Source organism: Thalia democratica, chromosome 2 (genome assembly GCF_965202585.1).
Source record: "Thalia democratica chromosome 2, ktThaDemo2.hap1.1, whole genome shotgun sequence".
Lineage (NCBI taxonomy): Eukaryota > Metazoa > Chordata > Thaliacea > Salpida > Salpidae > Thalia > Thalia democratica.
In genome coordinates, this window is record NC_139166.1 from 58,668,617 (window position 1) to 58,692,324 (window position 23,708).

Consider the following 23,708-nt stretch of genomic DNA (forward strand, 5'->3'; position numbering starts at 1 on the left):
TATTAAAACACTAAAAACAAATTATAAAATCATGTAAAACATAGAGTTAAACTGTTTTATATTTTTGATTGTACTGAACTTATTGATTAAATTCGTTAGGTCAAGTTAATGTAAGTCTTAATAAAAATAAACTATTTTTTATGTATAATGTATTCATAAAAATTTAAAGGTAATTTTCTTATAAAACTTAAAATTACTTATGTGAAAAAATTAGTTGTTAATAGAAAAAAAATTAAAACCGTTTCACATAAAAAACATTATCAAAACAAAATATAAATAAATTTATACTTAAAATTACTCTCTTATTATAAAGTATGCGAGATTTTTTTAAAGTTAGTTTAGTGGAAACCGTTGATTTAGGTTACTAACAAAATACTTACGAATAATAAACTAGTAATAAAAATGAGTTTACTTACTAAGAATACTTTGAAAACGTTTGCTTGGAAAACCATAACACTAAATTTAAAAAATATATATATAATCATTTAAGTTTAAAATCTAAAGTACGTTGAGAAAAAAGTTATATTTAGTAACGATTTTTTTTTCTAAAGTTTTAATATCTCAAAATTAAAAGTATTAAAAGTATAAACGGATATACTTGAAAAATCCTTCACTAGTCACTTTTATACTATACTCTTATTGTATAAAACAGACAAAAATAACTTTGTAAAAAAAATACTGTTTACTATTCATTCTCTAAGAAATATAGTTGTTTAAAGCTTATTTGTTGTTAATACTTAATATAGTTTTCTATTTACTGTCTTAAGTTTGTTTTTAAAAGCCATTGTTTCATTTTTAAACAAAATTAAGTTTGTTTCAAAACTCTTCAAGTACTCTGTCCATTTTGTAAAACTGCACAAGTTATCTTTGACAACTAATTTTTTCCAATCTTGCTTTTTACTTTTGTTATTGAAAATATTTTCGTTATTGTCTTTGAAAAGCTGCTGTTTCAGTTTCAGATGCTTAAATTCAAGACTTTGAGTGTAATCTTTCACTTGGAAGCCAGTATTAACTTTCGTTTCAGGATATTCCACAGCCAATGAGCTTTCAATCTTCAAAACATCTGTCATGATCTCGTCAAAAGTGTTTCTGAAGTCAATAATTAGCTGATGATCGTTTTCAGTTATCATAAAAAGTTCATTTTCTAGTTCGAAAATCGACGTGAGCTTAGTTAGTTTTTGGTGTTTTTTTGAAATTTTTATCAATATTGATTGACGTTTAAAAACGAGGCTTTCAACTCTGTTGATTTCGTTGCTTAATTTTACGCTTCTTTTAGCCTGTTTTAAAGATATTTAAAAATTAATCTAAGCCTTTTAAACGATGAAATTCCATTAAATTTTGTTCAAATCTGTTACTTTTCAAACAAATTTAATTACCGTAAACAATGTTTTTAAGCCACACAACAGGCTTTATTCATTGTAAAACAAAAAGATATTTTTTGGTTTCAAATCTTAAACGTACATATACCACGCTTACAAACTGATAAAACATTTTCTCTGAAATTTTAATTTTATGGTCACGTTTGTAAAGTCTAAACATGAAAACTTAAACATCTGTACAAGTTGTTTTAAGTTTGTTACTTTTGTTAGTTTTTGTTAATAGTAATTATATATAAATAAATTCCTAGTAGTAAAGTATACAGTTTTAAATACCTAAATAAAAAAATGATAATTTAAGAAAGAGTTTTTTTTTTAGATTTCACAATTAACGTATGTTGTAAAAATTCACAATAAAGTTTATGTTTCTAACACTATTGTGGTAATTACATACGTTTGTAGTAAATTTTTACAAAGTTATTTGCAAACGTAAACTACTGTTAGTTAATCGGAACTTGTTTGTTATAATTTATTAATTTTAATGCTTACTGTATTTAGACTAAGGTTTGTAATTTAATCTCATAAATTATTGTACACCTTCATGAAATATAATTAAAACAAAACAACAGAAAGTTTAAATTGTAGGTTAATATTGATATATATGACTTGATAATTTAAAACTATTATAAATATTTAATTTTAGAAGAAGCAACATTTTGAAGAATATTAAATAAAAGAAATTAATTAAATTTAACTAAATTGATTTTAATGTTTAGGTTTAGCGTGTTAAATCTCGTATAACTTTTAAAAAGAGAAAAATAGTTTTGAGTAAAAATACACATATATACAAACTACTAATTACTTGAAAATTGAAAATATGCTTCCATGGTTCAAATGAAGTTTAATTTTTTTTTTTTTTTTTTTAAACCACAAAGTATTTTAATCTAAACTCTAAAGGAACGTAGACGTCAAAGCGTTTTAAAATTACTTTAATTGTTATTTAGGTTGACACAAAAAAATAACGATATATTAGCAGGAATTTTTTCATTAACTAAGAACTAGTGATTCTAAGAAAAAACTTTTATTAAATATAAGTTTAATTATTAAACAGTTTATATTATTTCTTAATAAAATTTAACGTAGACATAAGCACTACTCGAAGAATTTAAGTTTAACCTTTTATGCTAAAAAATACATACTTTTAATTTTTATTTGTTTATGATTTTGTTATAATGCTATGTTTCATGTTACTCAAAAATCAATGATACTAAAAAATAAACATTTCATTAAGTAAAATGTTATTAAAAGCTTTACAAATTTTAATTAATTCAATCCATTTTAATATGCTTTGAAAAAAATTAAATCTGTATTTTTTTTTCCTTTGAAATTTAATCTAAATTATGTTGTGGAAAACTTTAGTTGAAAAAATGTAAGTAGTTGAATAAAACAGTCATTGCTGTTAACAAAATTAAGTTTTTAAATATTCTCATATAAGTAATAAAAGTTTACAATAAACCATATTACAATCTCATATGTTTTGTACATGATTATTAACAACCTTTCTGAGAACAACTTTCAGCTGTGATATTTGAGGTATTTGTGATTTTACTAACAGATTATGCTCGTTTTCCATGTTAACTTTATTTTCGTTTCCATACTTGAAATTAATCTGTTTATTTTGTTAATAGATTCACATGATAAGTGGTTCAACTCTAATATAACCACACATATTTCATAAGAAAATTGTTTACCTAAAATAATCTTAAAAGTTTCTTAAGACTGCTTTAAAAATAAAAGCTTTTAACGATAATAAAAACATCTTAAAAATTTTCATTTTTAATCAAGGTAATATTCTAACCATTTTTATAACATTTTGAGCTTCTGTTGAATCATTAATGTCAATATTTATTTTTTTAACAAAAGTTTCGTAAAGTTGTTGTGCTTGGGAATCCAATGTTTTTATTTGTTCTTGTAAATTAATTATGTGCCTTAAAAATTTAATATTTATTATATCCAGCAATAAAAAATATTTTTGTTCCCTAATTAAAAAAATACAGTCTAAGTCTAAAATTCAAATACTGCTTATTTAATTTTATCTCAAAATATTCATTAAATATTTTGTTTTTCATAAAATGCTTTACATATAATAATTCCAGTTAACTAACGACATACTAAAGTGTAGATGAATGTAGTTTGGTAAGTATTAAGAATTAAATTTATTACAAGAGTTAAGCGCGCATGTACTAGTTGAAATTTAAATGAAGATAAAATCGTGTTCTTTTTTGACTATGTGTTAGTTACAAGTGAAATTTTATAACTTTAAAAATATCGATAAATGTTTAAGTAACACTGTAAACAGGAATGCTACCTAATTATTAAAAACTAAAATACAGTAGATAATTTTGTAGAATAAAATTTCAATTTTAATTAAATTGAATATTTATTTTAAGTAAATCACATCAATTTAAGTTTTAAACTTAGAAGTCAACTTAGGTTCATTAATAAATACAAATAGATTTGCAAACAATTTCTATTGAGCAAACTGATTAACATAGTTATATGCTTTAACTTTAGTTTTCTTTAGAATTAGTTGTAGAATTTAAAAAATAAAATTTTTTGTTTAATTTTAAAAAAACATTATTTATTATAACAAAAAGGTCATATAACATTGTAAAATTAAAGTAAATATAAAGCATAAAACTATCTTAATCAGTATACTTAACCGAAATTATTTACAAATATCTTTGTGCTCATTAACAAACCTAAATTGAATTATAGACTAGCAATTAAATTTAAAATTATTAACTTAAAGTTAAAACTTTACTCATATTAATAATATTGCGTAGCATTGCAGTCAACATAACAGTGTCGTCTACTTAAAAACGTAATACCTATAAAACACGAAACTAGTATTATTTATGAGAAAAAAGAGCATTACAAGTTTTGAAAGTTTGTCAAAGTTGAACTAACATTTTAGTTTGTGTTATCAAAGCTTTGATTTCCTTCACTAAATTGATCTGTCGCTTTTCAATATTTGACATTTCATCTAATTGCTTTCTCACCCAAGTTGACTGTGGATGACAGCGACTGTAAAATTTAATAATAAACTTTTATTTTATGGTGTAGAGAAGTAAAAGTATGAACAAAGGAAAGTACAGTAATTTTAAAATAAATTATGTAAAAATCAATTTTCAAGAAAGCAAATGCTTTAACAACTGTATATCTTTAAGAAGCTTACTTTTTAAAATAGAAGTATACTTAAAATTACAAAAACCTTAATAGTTTTCAATTTCTCCAAAACTTAAACCTAAGTATTCTAAATTACTTGCCTTTGGACATTTACATTTATTTTGACAAAGTAGTGCACTCAAACAAACTTCAATTATCTTATGTTTAAAAGATAAAAACTTAAGATAATGTTAACTTAAATGTTTGTCAAAACTGCAAAACTTTAATCTTTAAATATTATTTACTAAAATAAAAATGTTTATTTAAATAAAAGGTTTTTTACATATTACTGTCAAAATTATAAAAATCATAAAACTTATGTCAAACATTTCCTGTATTTTACTTTTATCTTGTTTATGCGGAAAATAAGCTTGGAGTTAATCTATTATATATAAACAAGATATAAAGTATATTTATAAAATCTAAGTAATTTAATTTAAAATGTAACGTAATACAATTAAATGTAAAACTTTTAAAACTATATTTTTCTCAAAATGTCAATTAATACGATTAAAAGTTTACTAAGACTAAATTTAAATGTTTACCATAAATAAACCAAACTTAAGAGATAAATATGATTCATAGTAAACTTCCTACTTAATAAATTAAACAATTGCTATCATGGTATAAATTTTCGTATCAATATATAAAAGCTCCGTTCAACTAGTTTTATATTTCACAAATTGTTTTATTAACAAACTTGGTAAAAAGTGTCTGCATTAAAAACGAGGTTACAATTTCGTTTTTTAATAAAGTATAATTTTAGCTATTTAAACTGCCGTTTAAATTACTTTTATGTAAAATAATCTCTATTAGAATATCAATTTTCACTTTCATTCAATTTAATAATAACTTGTAGTTCAAAGCATAATGATATGTGTGAGATTTATATAAAAAATATAATGAAAAATATATGTTACAAAAAAAAAACAATAACTGAAACCATTAGTTTACATTTTTTTTTGTCGAAAACGAATTTTTAAAATAAAAATATTATATAAGAAAATTAATTTACAAAAATACCTTTTGAAAGTACAGTAACCTCTCGCATCTTTACGCACTCGTGACGTTATGCACTCTCGTTTAGTTACGCATTTTAGAATTTTAAGAAATTCAAAAAATAAAAACTTTATTTTTTTAATTTTGTACAAATTAAGTTTATTGAGTATTTTAATTAAAAATATGTTTATAAATGCTAACTCACCTCTCTATATCTTTAGACTTTTTAAACTTATGTTCCTTGACTAATTGATAAAAATTTAGTTATACTTCAGCATATCAAAAATTTTGATAACAATATGAGATTAATTTAAATTCTTATGGCATGAAATTTCATTCCTACTCAAAAACTTCATTACTATATCTTTAATACAATGCAACACAAATTTATCCTTATGTGGGAAAAGGTCAAATTAAAAAAAAAAGTTGTAGTAACATAACAGTTTTTATTTAACATTGTTCTTATATTTTATATATTTTAGTTCAAAAGAAGAAATCCATTACAGCACTAAATGCATATTTTTGTAAAATGCTACAGAAACAAATTTTGTAAAGACACCACACCATTCTTTAATGTAAACAAAAGATTTGTTGTAAATTGAGTTTGCTAAGTATTATAGAATATAAATGTTAAGTATCAAATAAGTCACATATAGAAAAGATAAAATCTACTTACTATTAGAACTAATAGAAAATTTCTAAAAGTATTATTATTTATATAAATTTAAATCATTATTCTTTAATGTACAGTAACTTCTCGCATCTTTACGCCCTCTCGTTTAGTTACGCATTTTAGAATTGTAAGAAATTTAAAAAATAAAAAAATTATTTTTTTAATATTTCACAAATTAGGTTTATTGTTTATTTTTAATTTGAAAAATATTTTTTAAATGCTAACTCACCTCTCTATATCTTTAGACTTTGTAAACTTATGCTCCTTGACTAATTGATAAACATTTATACTTCAGTTTATCAAAAATTTTGTTAACAATAAGAGATTAAATTTAAAAAAAGTTGTAGTAACATAAACAATTTTTATTAAATTTTTTTAAATATTTTATATGTTTTTGTTCAAAAGAAGAAATCCATTACGGCACCAAAAGCATATTTTTGAAAAAGGCTATAGAAACAAACTTAAATATAGATGTATATATAGACAACACACCATTTCTTAATTGTAAAGAAGTGTTTAATTATAAATTGAATCTGCTAAATGTAATAGAATATAAGTGTTAAGTATCAAATAATCACATATAAATAAAGATAAAATTTCTTTAATTTTAAAACTAGTAAAATGTTTTTTACGAGTATTATTATTTTATATAAATTTGTATCTTTTTTTATTTTAGTATATGTGTAATTTTATCTTTTGTTTTTATATTTATAAATAAAGTATACAATAGTTAAAAATTAGAAAGTCCCCAGTCTGCTTTTAAGTAGAAGCAATATCAAAAAACAGCCATTATAGTAAGTATATTTGGTACCTCTCGTATCTTTACGATCTCTGATATGTTTACGCATTTTTTCTGTGGACACAATGTGCGTAAATAAGCAAGAGGTTACTGTATGTATATTTTCATATCTTCTGTTTTCATATTTATAAATAAAGTATACAATTTGTTAAAAAGTCCCCAGTCTGCTTTTAACTAGAATCAATATAAAAAAAAGTCATTATAGTAAGTATATTTGGTACCTCTCGTATCTTTACGATCTCTCGTATCTTAACGCATTTTTTCAATGGACACAATTTGCGTAAATAAGTGAGAGGTTACTGTACTTTGAATATTAACTAAACTAGTATATTCTATCTACAGAAATGTAAGTTATGTCTTTAAGTAATAAAAAAGAAATTAAAAAAGAGTTATTTCTTAAAATGTTTTTAACTTTTACTTATATAATAACATTTTAACCTAGACTTTTGTTATGTTCTCATAACAAAATATCTATATTGGCCAAAATCTTTAAACCTTAATAAAATAATTCTCAGATTTTTTTTAAGAATCGTAAGATGTGGAGTTTAGTAATTACGAAAAACAACTGACATGTATAACTTTTTTAAAGTACAAAATAAGTGAGGTTTTATTGATATTTAAGCCATAGCATACAGTTCAAAAATAGTACAATCGCAACTTTTATTAGATTTTAAACAAAGTGATTACCAAATAGTATCTATAGGCAGTATTGTTCCATCAGGACAACATCTCATAATATTTCTTGATATTGTTTTTCCAAAACAACACATTCTTATTTGAGAATTATAAGGTCGATTGCCACAACACAAATCTGGTATCCATTGCTTTGTTGTTAAACTTCCATTATTTTCACCTTTATCTGAAATTAGTTTTGATATTTTAATGATGAATACTTATTGCGTAGAATATTTAAGTAATTGCAAAACTTATACTTTTTCAGAAAATTTAAATTTAGTCATTTAAGATAATTATGACTTTGTAACCTTTAATTAACTTTGAATTTAGATATTTATTAAAACTAATAGGAGGCTTTTGATTAAAAGTTTAATAAAACTAACAAACAAAACAAAAAATGTATTAAAATAGCACTAAACAGAGTTTACAGCAATAAATAACAAAAATGTTATTTTGGTACAAAACTTTGAAAAAAATCATTTTCCTGCCACAAACAAAAAGTTAAAAAATTCTAAATTGTTTATCGATTCATAGTTTATAGTAAATAGTTGGTTAATTTTAAGTACTTTAAGGTAAAAAGCTGTAAAAATACAAGTTTAAGCTATATTTTTTTATTTAGTATAAAAATCACGAGTTTAGTAAGATAATTAAATTGTCATTTATAAAGCATGGATCGCATATATGTTTTGCAGACCGCATTTGACCCGCAAGCCACAATTTGCCAATCGCTGACATAAAGTAATGTTTAATACTCATACTTTAAACAAAAAGTACCTATCAATCTTATTATTTTATTGGATTTTATTTGATATTCTTTTTACTAACACGCATAAGTTTTAATTTGGTTTTTATTTTTATTTTAAATCTGAGTTGTTTAAAACTAAAACAAGTTTGTGGCTCACTTTACATGACTGTTTTTTGAGTAGAAACTTTACTTAGCCTAAGTACTACTTAAAATGAATTTAAAAAAGTAGTTTGATATATTTTTATACTCTAGCAATTATAATTTTTTTTTAAATAACATCTTGTGAAATAATAAAGCTGTAATTTAATAATAGATTTTTATCCTTTCAAATAAGTATTCTTAAATATTTAAAGTATGTCTCAGTTTCGTTTTTATAAATAATGATAATAAGTTTTTATACCTTTAGGCTTTTAGTAAAAATTGCTACTTTAATAGCACTGGAATACAAGGTTTTGGAAATTAGTTCTATAACTTAAATAGCATTAGTAACAGTTAAACTAAATGTAGTAAGACAAAATACTATTTGCAAGAACATTAAATCAAACCTTTAAACGTATGTTTTCTATTTTCACGTTTCTGACAAAACAGTTTCTCTTTACCTAAAGTAATTTGCATGATCATAAACACGACAGTTAAATTGATAAGCTTGTTAAACATCGTTATACCATTGTTTCTTCATAAAACATTTATAATTTCTTGATTCTATCTTGAGAAAAACAAACAATTACCAAAGGTCAAAACCTGTAAATTTAATTTCTATTTCAAAATCCCTCTTAAAATTTATAAATAAAATTTAATGTTTGATAAAAAATACTAACAGTTTCCTTTTTTACTATGCTCTATTCAAGTAGTAATACTGTTGTTTTAAAAGTCACGATAGTTAAGTTCGAAGTAAAAAACAAAGAGTTTTTTTTTAATACTTAGTTTTAATGGAATAATATTTAGTTGGGAAAAGTACAAAAATATTCTAAATCCATAATTTGATAAATAAAATTTCTTAAACTTTAGTAAACCTAATAGTTGATGAAACATAATAATTTAACAGAATTTATCTGAGTTAACTACTTTTAATTTCTTAGACTCTAACTTTCAACCTAATTTTATTTTTTACTTAAAGTTTAGTCATTTATAAAATACAGCTAAAGTAAACTTTATCTTTGTTTTTAAACAGCATATTTAAACAAACAACGGCAGGCTTTAATATAAGCACTAAAAATATATTTGTAATTTTTCTAAAAACATAGTTTTTTTAAGTTATGTTCTTTTAGACCAAACGAATCTGACTCAATAATAAGTATATAATAAAAAGCTTCTTCAACAAAACCTCTCACACTTTTAATACTTCATGCAAACACAACACAATATTTATTTGACGTTCGTCGAACTTTTTTTTCAACCTTTTTACTTTAACATGTCTCTTCTCTTAATATAATAGCCCTTGAGCGAATTTCAAAAGTTTGGATCTTTAAAATTTGGAAAAATATCTACGTTTGATAAACTTGAAACAGCTTGACGACTTAAATATTTTAAATAAAAAAATAAATTTATCAATGTTTCTTATTGTTTTGATAAAAATATGATATATAGGATATGAAAATATGTATTTACAAATTTTAAGTTAAGAAAAAGAATTTTTGTAACATAGATCATAATGTTTGGTTTCAAACTAAAAGATTTGCACCGTTCAATAATATTTAAAATTATAAAACATAGATTACAGACAATAACAAAATAATAATTCATTTTGATTGAAAAAACCAAAGTATTAGTAGCGTCTGAAGAAATATAATGAGGTTACAAAATTTTAATACCTAAAACCCCTAATAAAAGCTTGAGTTTGTTTTTATTTGCATACATTGTATTGTAGTATATGTTGAAATTAATCATAATTAAGTAGCAATAATTTAAAACCAAAACTTCTACGAACTTTCGATTTATTTAAAATCACTAAGTGACTACAAAAACAAAAGCACAGTAAAGTAAACTTTTAGCAAAAAACATTTTTTAGACTAATCTAAGTTGTTAACAATAGAAGTAAAATTGTAAAACATTCTAATCAAAATGTTATATGACTTGAATGAAACCGTTTAGCTTTTAATTTGAATATGTACCTAGAAAATGCACTAAAGATATCAACTGGTATATAGTAACATTCTAGAAAAACATGCGCTACTTTGAGTCTATACAAAATACATTTACTTAACATCATAAGTTTTCCTATTTTTTGTTATTAGGTTTTGTAAGCATTCCAAAGTTACGTTTTTTACTTAAAAACAGTTGAAAACATTCAAAATTTATTTATATTCGCACATAAAATTATAAGTTAAATTTAATTTTTTAAATGATAAAGTTAAGAATTTAAAGAAGATTACTAAAATCTTTAAATAACGTTCAAATATCCATTCAAGCAAATGTTCAGTTGTTAAAAAATTATACCTTAGGTAACAATTTGTTTGTTTTTAGAAAAGTTTCTGCTGTATAAACTAGTTTGTAAACTTTATTATGCTTATAATTGTTTTTTGACTTTGTTAATTTAACATTTTTGGGCTGAAAATTGATTTGTTGTTTTTATATTTAGTAGATATTTTAATTGGTAACAATGTAAAGTCTATTAATTTGCAAATGTTACAATAAGTTATAGATCACTTATTTAAAATAACTTAATCGTTTATTTCATACCAACTACTTAAGATATTAGTTTAAATCATCAAAATGGTTTTGTGTTATTTAAATGAACAATTTGCTTTAAGTTTAAATGTTCCTAAGCTTAAAAAAGCATTACTGTTGAGTATTTAAAATAAGGTCTTATGAAAAATAATAATAGTATTTCCTTTACCAAAAAAAGCTAAAAGGTACCATTAGCTTATTTTAAAAATTTTGATTTATTATATGCTTAATCTAGAATATATAAAGTACTAATTATATATTAATAAATATACTTAAGGGTTGTTCAACAAATTCAAAGTAAATAAATTAAGAAAATACTTCAGTTTCTTTTAAGTTCTAGCCAAAAGTATTTTTCTGTTGTAGATATAAACAACTATTACCGTTTTTTTTTATGTAAGATTATTAATGACTGGTACGGTTTTGTACAAGTCAACAAAGTGTTAAGAAGATAAATACTTCAGAAGATTTGAAATAGTTTTATACTTGAGTGTCCAGTTTGATGACTTTTAGTGAATGATCTATTTGTTTCCATAAATAAAACCTGTTTAACAAAAATGTATTTAAATAGTATTTTGCACTTCTATTTAAATTAGAAATGTTATTTATGTTGTACTATTTGTAAACATGTTAAAAATATTAACATATATTTTTCATTTAATGTGTACCTTGTAAGAAATTTTTGACTGCATAGGTTGTTTTAACCAAAAAAAATAATTATAATACTTTGGCTTAAAACGTAAATTGAAAGTTTATTCTCAGCTTACAGTTCTTCTTTTACTTATAGAAGATAAATGTTTTTTTAAAACCTGTTTTTAAAAAAAATATTTATTAGATTACATAAAAGGTATATTGCTAAACTAAAGTAAACCGAGAGATCAAAGGATAAAGTAAATGTTTTTGATTATTTGAAAAAGTAAAAACACTTATTAAAAATATATTAGTTGTCAATTGCCTTCGCACGACCATCAACAAAAATTTTCTAGTGGTTTCGTCCTTATAAGGTTTCATCAGACACACATATGCGTTATAGAATACACTCAACAATTTAAAATTTAATTTTTGATCGAAATTTGAAAAATATATTATATCTAAAACTTTCAACAAGGTTAAAAAAAAAAAGTTTCTACAGACAATAAACTTATTATGTTGTTTTGTTTTTTGAGATGTTTTACAATAAATGTTATTATTATATAATTAAGGACTTTTATTAAAGACCCTATCACAACATTTTAGCTCATTAAAAATGTTAAACCTGTTTATTCATGAAGTCGTTAGCTTGATAATAAGAATAACTTTTTCATTTTAACTTAAATCAAGTACAGTAAGCACTAATTATTTGAATTAGATTTCGTTTCGAAGAACGATATGTCAAATTGTTGTAAACTATGTTTAGTTAACAACAAGAAAATATATGACTGAAAAATGTTCTTGAATGTTCATCTTTATGTTATATAAAAAATAAACATGGTTATTTAGTGTAATCCGGGACAAAAGTAAATATAATTGCTACCTTATATGATAATTTTTACCAATATTTATTTCGGCCATCATCAACAAAGTTGAGATGTTCGCGCCAATAAAGAACTTCAATAAATGAAGAACTTCAGCACACGACCAAGAACAACAGCATCCGAGACAAGCTACATTATAAATGATAATTTTAAGTGATACATTATTAAAAATAATAATGTTATTGCTTGATGATATTATTAATATATTTGAGTTTATTTTGACACAACTTAAAAAAATGAAATTGTTTTTAATATAAAATTAAACATTAACAGTAACATCATACGTTTGTTTAAAGTTCAGAGGATTCCGAACCTATATATGTTAGTTATGCTTAAACAGTGCTAACTGTAATTATTTTCAAACGTGCGCAATAAGAATTAATTAACTTTGCATGGAAACGTTTTACGTTAAAATCGCTTCAGATAACAAAAGTTCTGTCAACTGTTTTACTAACTTTAGATAGTTTTTTACAAGCTATTAAATATTTTGAACGTTAAATACTTAGTTTTTAAAATAAAATTATATACAAATTAAGTAATAAATTTCGTCGATCAAATTGTTGCGGTTGTAAAAAAAATCAATTAATGTTTATGATTTTGTTTTCCCCTCTTATGTATATATTTTTTTGAATTTTTAACTATCATCATAAAGTGATATTGGTTAAAAACAACCACAGTTTAACTAAAACAATAACTCACTATTTCTTTAAGTTTTTTTAGAATCAAAAAATTGTTACGATACCATGTTTTAGTTTAACTATTTGATATAAAATTATTGATGCTTATTAGAGAGTTTAAAAGTATTTTTTAATTTTTACAGAAACTCTTAAAACTTTAAAAATCTTTTTCTTAAAATCATAATGGCGTTTGCTGACAGTTAACAAGTTGTGTGTTGTACGTTTAAATTTTTATACCACAAAAATTTTAAAAGCTTATAACTATGTGAGAAAATTTAAAAATGCAATAAATTATGCCACTACAATAGAAGTTTGATCAAGTTCAACTAAAAAGTTATTTAGATTTATCAAATTTTTAGTTCATTTTAATAAACTTCGCTGTTGCTTACTTTTTAACTAATGTTTAATAAAGTTATTAAAATATTTTTTATATTCCTGATTGAAAATTTTTAAAACATTTAAAAAACTTTAGTTTAAGAAAGCTCTAGAATTACTTAAGCGTAAAACTTTTTTTCTAAGTTTTATCAAAAGGCATATACGTAATGATGTTTAAAAACTAAAAATATTTTAAAATTAATTGTTTCAAGTTATAAACTTTTGAGATTTATCATTTATTAAACAAAAAAAAAAACTTGAAAAATTTACGTGTCATATCAAGGTGAAAATTTATTAAAATTTACTGTTTTTTTTATTGTTCTACAGCCTTTCTTAGTTTAGTGAAGCAAAAGTCAATCAAAACAAAATAAACATTTCTGACAAAAATCAAGCAAGTTATACACAAAGCTAAAACTTTAAATAAACTTTGTTATTGTAACTTGACTGTTTACAAAATACTTTCAAAATTTAAGATTAAGAAGAAGCTTTGGCAAGTAACTGCTCAATTATGGTATAATTCTTTACGATTGTGAAGTTAGCTTGGTAACGTTTTTTAAGAATTTTAAAAAAATGTCCAAACTTTAGATCCAATTATTTTCATTATCTTAATAGTTAATAAAAACTTTTTACTTTTTTATAGATAACGATCGTTTGTCTTTGATTTAAAAAAAATCCGTTGGATTGGAGCTTGACTTTTAGTATGGGGCCCCTTATAAAAAATGAGGTGTTTTATCAATTTTTATTTAGCTCGAATTAAAAAAAAAAAATTTTTTTTCTTCATTTAATATTCATATTTATTACTAAAAAAAACTCTGTACAACACTTTTTTTTTCAACTGTTAGTATTTTGTACTATTTAGTCTTATTATAGAATTCCTAATTCCGGAATAAGGCCAAACAATACGAAATATAAGTTTTGTTATCGATTTTTATTTAGCTCGAATTAAAAACAAAAAGAAAATTAATTTAATTTTTTTTTATTGATTTTTATATTTATTTGTGAATAATGTTATACATATTTTTTTTAATTGTTAAAATTTTGTTTTATTTGGCCTTATTTCGGAATTAGGAAATTTTGAACAAGGCTAAATAGTACTAAATAATAACAGTTGCAAAAAAAAAGTGTTGTACAGAATTTATTTATTAATAAATATGAATATTAAAAGAAAAAAAAAATTCTTTTTATTTTTTTTTAATTCGAGCTAAGTAAAATTTGATAAAATAACTCATTTTTTCTAAGGGGCCCAACACTAAAAGCCAAGCCCCAATCCAATGATTTTTTTTTTTATTAAAGACAAAGGACCGTTCTCTTAAAAAAAAGTTTTTATTTAGCTATTAAGGTAAGGAAAATAATTGGAACTAAACTTTGGATATTTTTTTAAATTCTTGAAAAACATTACCAAGCTAACTTCACACTCGTTAATTCTTTTGACATAAACAATTTAACAAATTTTTACATTATAAAGGTAAAACTTTAGGAATTTTTGAAAATTTGTGTTAATAATATTCTACAAAAATCGAACTAGATTTTTACTAATAATTAAATGAATTATTAGATTATCGAAAAGTCATTTTGAAAATACCGAACACTTATATATAAATTACTATAGTGATGTACTTAATAATTTTACTGAAATTTATTATAAGTTAAGTATTTCAACTGTTTTTATGGAAATATAAAAAGCAATTATGAGAAATTGATAGTTTAAAGCGATTATTCACAAACTCATAAAAATATTGCATCGTTTATTAACGAAGACTCTATATAGAATTTATCATACACTAAGCTTAAATATATACATATATAATATATTTTAATTAAATAAAATAAATAAAATATAATTGCAACAAGATCTTTAAAATCATAGTTTATGTGAACAATTTTTGCATCAAAGCTGAAAATTTTTAATGGAAAAACATATGATACAAAACCACCTATGAAAAAAATTTAAACATTTTAAAAAAGAAAAAAAAGTTATAATGTGGTGAAATTCAAATAATAAATAAACGTCGGAAAATAAAAATGTTTGACATACGTTGCAAGAATAAGATGTTGTTATCATTTAGGCTTACTGGTTGCTTTTATGTAAACCTTACTAGCTAATTTAACGATATTAACGAAAATTAGAGAATAAGTAATCTAAAATTAAAGTCAGCTAAATACTTAAACAACCTTGTAAAGAAATTATTTATTTTCAGGCAAATTTAAAGCGAAATTTTATTAATTAATTCTAAAGCTAGGTCTGATAGTATCGTTTATAAACTTGATTAATAAAAAGTACAATATTACTGTTTTAAATAATTCAAAAAATCAAAACTAAAACCTATTTTTATCTTCAATTGCAAAGTAAACTGTAAGAAAAATTTGAGACATAACAACAAAAGCTTTTGAAAGTTATTACGTTACAAGCGAAATTCTAATACTTATATATTTACATAAAATAAACTAGAAACTTTATTCTTTAAAAGTATGACTGCTATGAAATAAAATGTCTTCAGATGTTTTTCTTTTGCTTTGTCTGTGTTAAATAACTAGTCAAAATTGTTAATATTGAAAAATAATTTTTAACTTGTAGTTTTCAGTTGTCATATCATTAACTGACGATACCAACGTATATGTTTTAAAATAAATTAAATGCTTAAATTAGATAATTATGAAAAGTATCTACAGTAAGTTTTTTTCAAGGAAAACAACGCAATAATTTATTACAAACTACAATACCGCAAAACTTTTAAACATTTACAATCAAAAATGACATTACATAATTTTACACATTTAAAACCACAACATTTATCATAAAACTTTTTTAAAGCCTTTGTTTAGCTTTACTTAGTAATAAGTTATTTATCATTGAAAGTATAGTTATTTTATATTTTTGGAATCAATTTTTATAATAGTTAGAACACAAACACTATTTTCCTATGTAAAATTTATTTATATCATTACGTATTGTCGTATTGTCTTATATATATACATATATTACTACCACAATTAAAATTACTTTTTTTTATTGTTGACAGTTAATTTGTCGTTTTTGCAGGCTTTTTCAATAACGCTTAGAAATATATAAATTAAATATTTCAAGCTAGCTTGTACCCAAGTACAAAACTACAAGTATGTCATGGTGTTTTATATTGTGGTTGCTCTTATTTTTACGCTACAATATTTTTGAGTCAAATTCTTATCAAATTTTTCTTTTTGGCACCGGTATCCATCTTTTGATGTTGAAATAGTTGAGCCTACTTGAAACTCTGTTGTAAATTTGTTTTGTTGTGACCTTTAAAAACTGTCGCTGACCATGCAGTTTTATTTATTGGATTTTAAAATATACTTTTATCTTTTAAACTTGTTTCAATTAAATGTTTTTATTGACTTACATTTTGAAATGTTTGTCGAAGACTAAAACTGTTTTAGAAGTTCTTTTAAAAAGTTTAATTGCCACTAACTGACTATCAAAATTTGTGCTAAAAACTACATGTAAGTCCACTAAATATTTATAGTACAAATACAAATGATTAATAGCAATTGTTTGCACTAAGAAAACTGTAGTTTTTGTAGAATAAAAGTATTTATTATGTACACAATATATCGTTTAACTTTAAGTACAAAAAAAACTGGAAAAACATCAATTCAAGGCACACCAAGGTTTGTTTACAGTGTTTTAGACCAATCATATTTAGTTATCGACAATTTTACACTTATCACGACTTTACTGTTTATTATAAACATTTAATCAATCAGTAGAAACTTAATTTAAAACTATTTATCCAAGTAAAATAACAACATAAATGTTTTATTATACCATTTCGATCATCAGACCACAAGCATTTGGTAGATAGAGACCCGGGTTTTGTTATCATTAAAACTCATCAGTCAGTCGAAACTGAAAAGTTTGCACTCGTCAATCTACAAACGGTTAATCATATTTTACTATGAATTTGTGGTTACCTGCAAACGTGACTTCTAAAGGACGCCATAAGGCGACGAAACCCGTGACTTAGTCTACCAACATTTTTTGGTCTGATGATGTGAGGGTATGATCAAATATTTGTGTTAATTTAAGCTTGTCTCACGGAAAACGAAAGTCTAGGCTTAGGCTCTATAAATTAAAACACAATGTCATTACAATTTAACTTTTTTTTTAATTTAAAAATTTCAAAAATATTTTAACAAGTCTTAATATAAAAGTTTGTTAAAACTGTAAACATTTAAAATAAAAGTTAATCTTAAAAAATTAGGTAAATGAAAAAAACTCTATTATAATTTCTATATTTTTTTAAACTTACGTGCTCTATTCTCTCAAGGTTTTGAAAAAAAATTCAAAAAAAAAAGTTTAAATACTTAAATTAATTACAATATTATTAGAAACGTAAAAGTATCAAAAAAAATAGTTTTTTCTTTTTAGTTATGCCTAATTTATCATACATATTTTGTCATTAAATTTTTAAACAGTCCAGTTATGCTTTATTGACTACCATTAAAGTTAGTCTCTACGAAACAAAAAAATTATATAATTTTATTATTACTCCTATATTTTTTAAGAAGCTAAAATTTCCCCATAATTTTGATTTTAACTGTTAACTGTTTTAACAAAAAAACCTAGAGTAAACATATAAATTGAAGTAGCTAAAACAAATTATAAGTTACAGCGTTATTTAAAAATGCATTTTACTTGGATATTTCTTTTATTTTAATTAAAAAAAATTAAATAAACTTGTACAAAATTATCGGTTTGATAAACCTTTCTAAAATTTTGAACTCATTTTACAATAGTGATTTACTAAGTTTCATAGTAAATTTAAGTTATTTTTTTTTATAGATGATTAAAAGACTAAATATAGTAGAACCTGTACATAAAAGTCAGTGATACAGTTCAGCATATATTTAGTAATAAGCTAATGTCATTTTAAACCTTAACAGTAAAGCAGAGCAATTTGGAAAAAAAAACAACGTATTACAGTTCAAGCAATAAAGAGGTTAGTAATGTTTACTTATTTTGATGTTTCAAAAACATTTTTACCACACTAAAACAAACAAAAACAGTTATGTTTTCGGATAAGAAAGCTAAAACTTTCAATATTGTTTATTGAATTTTTTGTTTAAAAGTATTTTCAAATTTATTTTAAGTAGTGCTTTATCAATAATCTTAGTAACTAAAAAATCAAACTACTTTTTCAAAGCATAAAAATAAAAATCATTTTATAAAATGTCTTATCTTAAACTTATCTCTTGTATCGCAGAATTTGTTTGTATATTTTTACACAAGTCGACCTTGTTATTATTACATTTATCGAAAAATTTTTTATCTTTTTTTAACGATTTTTATTTGACTGCACAGTTTAACTTAAAGCTTCAAAACTGGCGGTTCGTTGATGTTTTAAACTAAATTGAGAGACAAACAAAAGTTGTTTGAAGTATCACTAAGAATGTTTTCGGTGTAAACAGCCGTTTTCATAAATTAATCTTTTAACTATTGATTTTATATCAAAAATACTGTAACCATTTGTACAGTTTGGTATTTAAAAATTAAAAACGTGGTCTCCGTAATCCTAACACTAAATTTTAAAGTAGAAAATTATACTGTGAATTTTGATTTGAATAACTTTAACTGATTAAGTTTTTTTAATATTATAATTTTTTTTTACACTTATTATAATATTTAGTTTTTTTTTACTTATATGACTTATATTTTAATATATACAGTTTTTTTACTGTGAAAATAAACATTAACAAAATAGGTCATATGGTCACCTATTTGGGCCATTAGCTGTAAATGAGCCATAAATTGAAACTTACACTAGATATTCTCAAAATGGTGATGAAGAGCAAAAAGTAAGAAAATGTAATAGGCTAGTTTTTTTGAGAAATCTTATTGGAGGAGGCAATTGACGTTTTTAAATGTCTTTAAATTTTTTTTAGTTTATGAAAATAGTTTAGGAAACTCTGTGTTACATACTGAAAATATTAAAAGCATACAATGTAAATGATAGGATCAACTGTACTAGAAACTGTATTATTAATAAAAAATATTATCATATTATGAAAAACACTAAAAAACTTTTTTCTAACAAAAATTATGTAATAAATTGTGTACACACTTGGACTAAAACTATTTAAGAAACACAGCCCTTATATTGATAAGGGCTAATATAACTAATTTTTTGAAACCGTAATCAATAATTAAAAACAATATTTTTTTGTGAACAGTTTGATATAAACATAACAAGATTACGTTTATGTATATTTAAAAAAGTGCAGACTAGTTTTAAAAATTTAAATATTTTCAATCTTAGTGATATATTCTAACTGAACTTTTGAAATCACTTCTTTCATGAAAAAGTAAAGTATCATTTAATTTCTATAAGTAAAGGAAAATCAGAAAAATACGTATAAAAGATAAGTTAAAATTATCACGTTGAATGACAGCAACACATTTTGTTTTTATTTTATCAAACATTGTTTGACAAACATTAAAAAATAATACTTTATAAAACTTGTTCTTTGTGTACGTGATTAAATAGTATGAAAATATTATTTATAATATAAAGATTGTGCATCTTGTTTTCAAGGTTAATAGTAATTAGTTGGTAAAATATTTATATTTAAAGATAATGATGACCAAAAGGTTTTAAAGTTAGTTAAAGTAAAATATTGAAAAATAAAGACGTAGAAATTCTTTTATGAGACTAAATTTGTGATAAAAGTAAACTAAAAGGCGATTGTTCCATATTATAATTTGTGTAAAATTACATTTACTGACAAAATACTTAGTTTGCTTTCAATACAAATTAAGCTTCTAGTTTTATCTTAAGTAGACAACAGTCTTTTAACATTTTTTACATTAACTTTGTAAGCTGCAAGCTTAGCTTTTACGAAAAGCATATATTTTTTTTAGTTTGATACAAATTTTACTTTGTTATTTTGTATTTCTTTAAAAAAAGTATAAATTTTAACTTATTAGGAGTAACCAAATATTTAAAGAAGTACTATATAAAAATAGTTGAGGTAGGTTTTGATGTATAGTTTTAACTAAGTAAAAAAAAGTTTTAATAAACATTTAAAAACGATTTAAAATACGTATATTACTAAATATTCAAAAAGTGTAACAGCATTTATTGAAATAAACTATCATTAGGTTACAATAAATTGTTTAACAACTAAGTACAGTAAGTATTACAATAAAAATTTAAGCTGGAAATGATTTAATATGTTAGGTTATTACTCGTTATATCAAAGACCGTCTACAAAAAACAACACAACACAAGTTTTTGTACTGAAATTTACGGGTTATAATTACAGCTTAACGTTTAAAGTTAGTTTTTGCAGTTCATACTTTATTTACTTGTTCAAAACTGTACCAGTCGTAAATTTGCTTTCATAAAAACAAGATGACCATTGTAATTGCTTACACTATCGACACGTAAAAATCTGAGTGCATTGTTTAAGTTTAAAATAATAAAATCTTGTCTTTTTTTATGATTTTTGTACAACCTTCTAGTAGTTTTATCATATAAAACATAGGTATAAAGACTAAATAGTAGCTATTGAGTTAGCTTTTTTAATAAACATTTGGTTTTGTAAGTTGGATGAATGTTTTCGTTACTGTAAATCGGGGACGATTTTAGCTACTTGGTGGCGTAACTAGTTATGTTGCTTTAATGTTAAAGAACAACTGTTTATTAAATGGGCTATTTACAACAAAGGGGGCGATAGTTCTTTTTTTTTTTTTTAAATTAGATTTTGTGAAAATGAGTTTTGCAAACACTGTAACAGGTAGATAAAAATGATAATCAAGTTGAGTGGCTTGTAACGCTGTATTGTTAAGCTTTCTGTAAATTTAGAGTAACTTTATTAAAAACTTTAATATTTTAACTAACTGTAAAACCTCAGAAAAATTATTTAGTCATCGACTCATTACAGATTGTATTTATGTTAAGTTTTTTTTTTCAGAGATAATAATTAAATGAATTGTTGTTTAAACGACTGCAAACTAGCCCTAATTGGATTTTTTAAATAAAATTCGTAACAAAAACAAATGAGTCAAAAAATCATAAAATCTGTAAACTTAAGAAATATAGTTTAAGTTAAATTTTATTACTTTAATAAGCATTATGAACTAAACCATGCTAGGTTTTATGTAGCACCTTAAGTACTTTTCTACACCAACTATATGATTAATCTCTACTTTTTTAAATACTGTTTTTATTAATTTTTACAATTAGAAAAATATTTTCAATCAAAAGTTGTTATTAAGTATAAATGCTTTATTCTCTTAAATTAATAGTCCAAGTATTAGTAGTCTTAATTTCATTTGTAATAAATTTTTTAGAAAATTAAAATAGCAATAAATATCTACTTTTCAGTTGTATAATTATAAAAAAGCGTAAATTGATTAAAGTTTAACAGTTTGTTGTTCGAGTAATAAATAAGTTTGTTTTTCAAACTGACTAAATTAAGTCACTATTAAATAAATTAATAAAAACATTGAAATGACCTTTTAAGTGAGTTTTGTTTTCAAAATATTACAAAACAGATGTTTATGCTAATTTAAAATTTAAAAAAAAATTGTTGAGAGAAAGACTAAAAATGCGGTTTTAAAGGTGTTAACCTTAAACTTTATCTTTTTGTAAACAAGTATTCCGCATTTTGTGGTATTTTCCAGTCGTAATGAATAATTGCTTTGTTTTTATCGTTATTTTATTATAGATTAACCGGTAAACCTGTTTAAACTTGAGTAGATATTTTAGTTTTGATACAAAAATCTTTTTTTGTCCTAGATTAATTTTCAAAGTTTAAGAGCTTAGTTTTTTTTTGATTATTTCTACTTCTTTTGTGAAATAAACAGTGAGTCTTTTTTATTTTATAGTTAGTATTAATAAACAGCTAAACTTAGTTAATAAAAACATTTTCTAATAAAACGGTCTAACACTAAAAGTTAAAGGTCCTGAAAGTAAAAAGTCACAAAATAGCTAAACATTAGAAAAAGAAACTTCTTTATATAAAAGCTGAAAATTTTAAAACGGTAGATATAAAATTATTTCCATAAAAGTTCTTTTTCAATTTTTTTTTTCTTGAGAATACCCTTTTCAAGTTTTAAAGAAGTTTTCAAATGTATAGTTTTAGACTTAAAGCTGAAACTCAAACGGTTTTATTCAGAATTTTATACAATAATAGTAAACTGAATAGTTGTTTTGTAAAACAAACTCTTATTCGGCCAAATTCAAAACTACGTTATAAAATTATTAAAATTTGCTTATTCTATGTATCAAATAAAAATCATTAGTAATATTATAGCTACATACTAAACAAAATGCTTGTTTACTGTTTCTTAAAGTTGTATTTCAGAATAATTTTAGAAAGTTTTGAGTCATAATATTAAAATTCATAATCTTTTTCTTTATAGTTTTTGTTGTATAAGGTAATATTGACAAATAATACTTGTTAACTACTTTCCTTAACAAAAACAGTTTACCTGAAATAGTGTAAGCTATAACTTAAAATAAGTAAAGCTAAATAATAAACTTACAAAAATAAAACAATGCGTTGGACTCTGAAGAAAAAGTTGCATATAACATTGTTTTAAACAAACGTTGAAATAAACTAATCTCAAAATTTCAAAAGTTTATCGAAATTTTTTTTACAATATTTTTTTTTAAGATTAACGAAACTTGTGACCTTTATTTAAGGTTAAAATAATTAAGCACTTTTACTTAGAAAACTTTTAATGGGTATTTTTTTTATGAATTATAAGCATGAGCCCATAGTTATAAGTGGAAAACAATATTTAAATACTAATATTGATCTGTTTATGTATATATGGAAAAAAGACTAACTACATGTACGGTAAAATAAAATTAACATGTCATAATAATTAGCTTGTGTGAAAAATCAAAAATGTTCACAAAGTTGACAGCTAAAAGTTAATCTAAAAACGGTTGTTAGCAAGTTTTTACACAGAAACCAGTAGTTAGTGTAACCTTGAAGGGATTTTTTAACGATTTTTTACCAATTCAGCCGAGGTTCTTAACTTTTTTGAATTAACT

The 23,708-nt window shown here is 22.9% G+C and overlaps 1 protein-coding gene across 1 annotated transcript; it reads right to left on the reverse strand.

The window, feature by feature from the left end:
* Nucleotides 1–521: 521 nt before the first annotated feature.
* LOC145829823 (uncharacterized) lies at nucleotides 522–9,152 on the reverse strand. Its single transcript, XM_082937691.1, has 6 exons — nucleotides 8,981–9,152; nucleotides 7,703–7,874; nucleotides 4,287–4,403; nucleotides 3,175–3,304; nucleotides 2,875–2,985; nucleotides 522–1,277 (listed from the first exon to the last, which is right to left on the reverse strand). Exons 1-6 carry the CDS (start codon nucleotides 9,090–9,092, stop codon nucleotides 738–740), a joined length of 1,182 nt encoding a protein of 393 aa, XP_082793817.1. The 5' UTR covers nucleotides 9,093–9,152; the 3' UTR covers nucleotides 522–737.
* Between the last annotated feature and the right edge of the window lie 14,556 nt (nucleotides 9,153–23,708).

Bases quoted from the DNA above. Each gene is read 5' to 3' on its own strand.
- LOC145829823 (XM_082937691.1), bottom strand. From the start codon at position 9,092: ATGTTTAACAAGCTTATCAATTTAACTGTCGTGTTTATGATCATGCAA. The intron at 3,305-4,286 runs GTTAGTTCAACT...TAAATTTTTAAG, and splicing joins TTGATAACACAAACTAAAAT to GCACATAATTAATTTACAAG. The intron at 1,278-2,874 runs GTTGTTAATAAT...TCTTTAAAACAG, and splicing joins TGAAAGTTGTTCTCAGAAAG to GCTAAAAGAAGCGTAAAATT.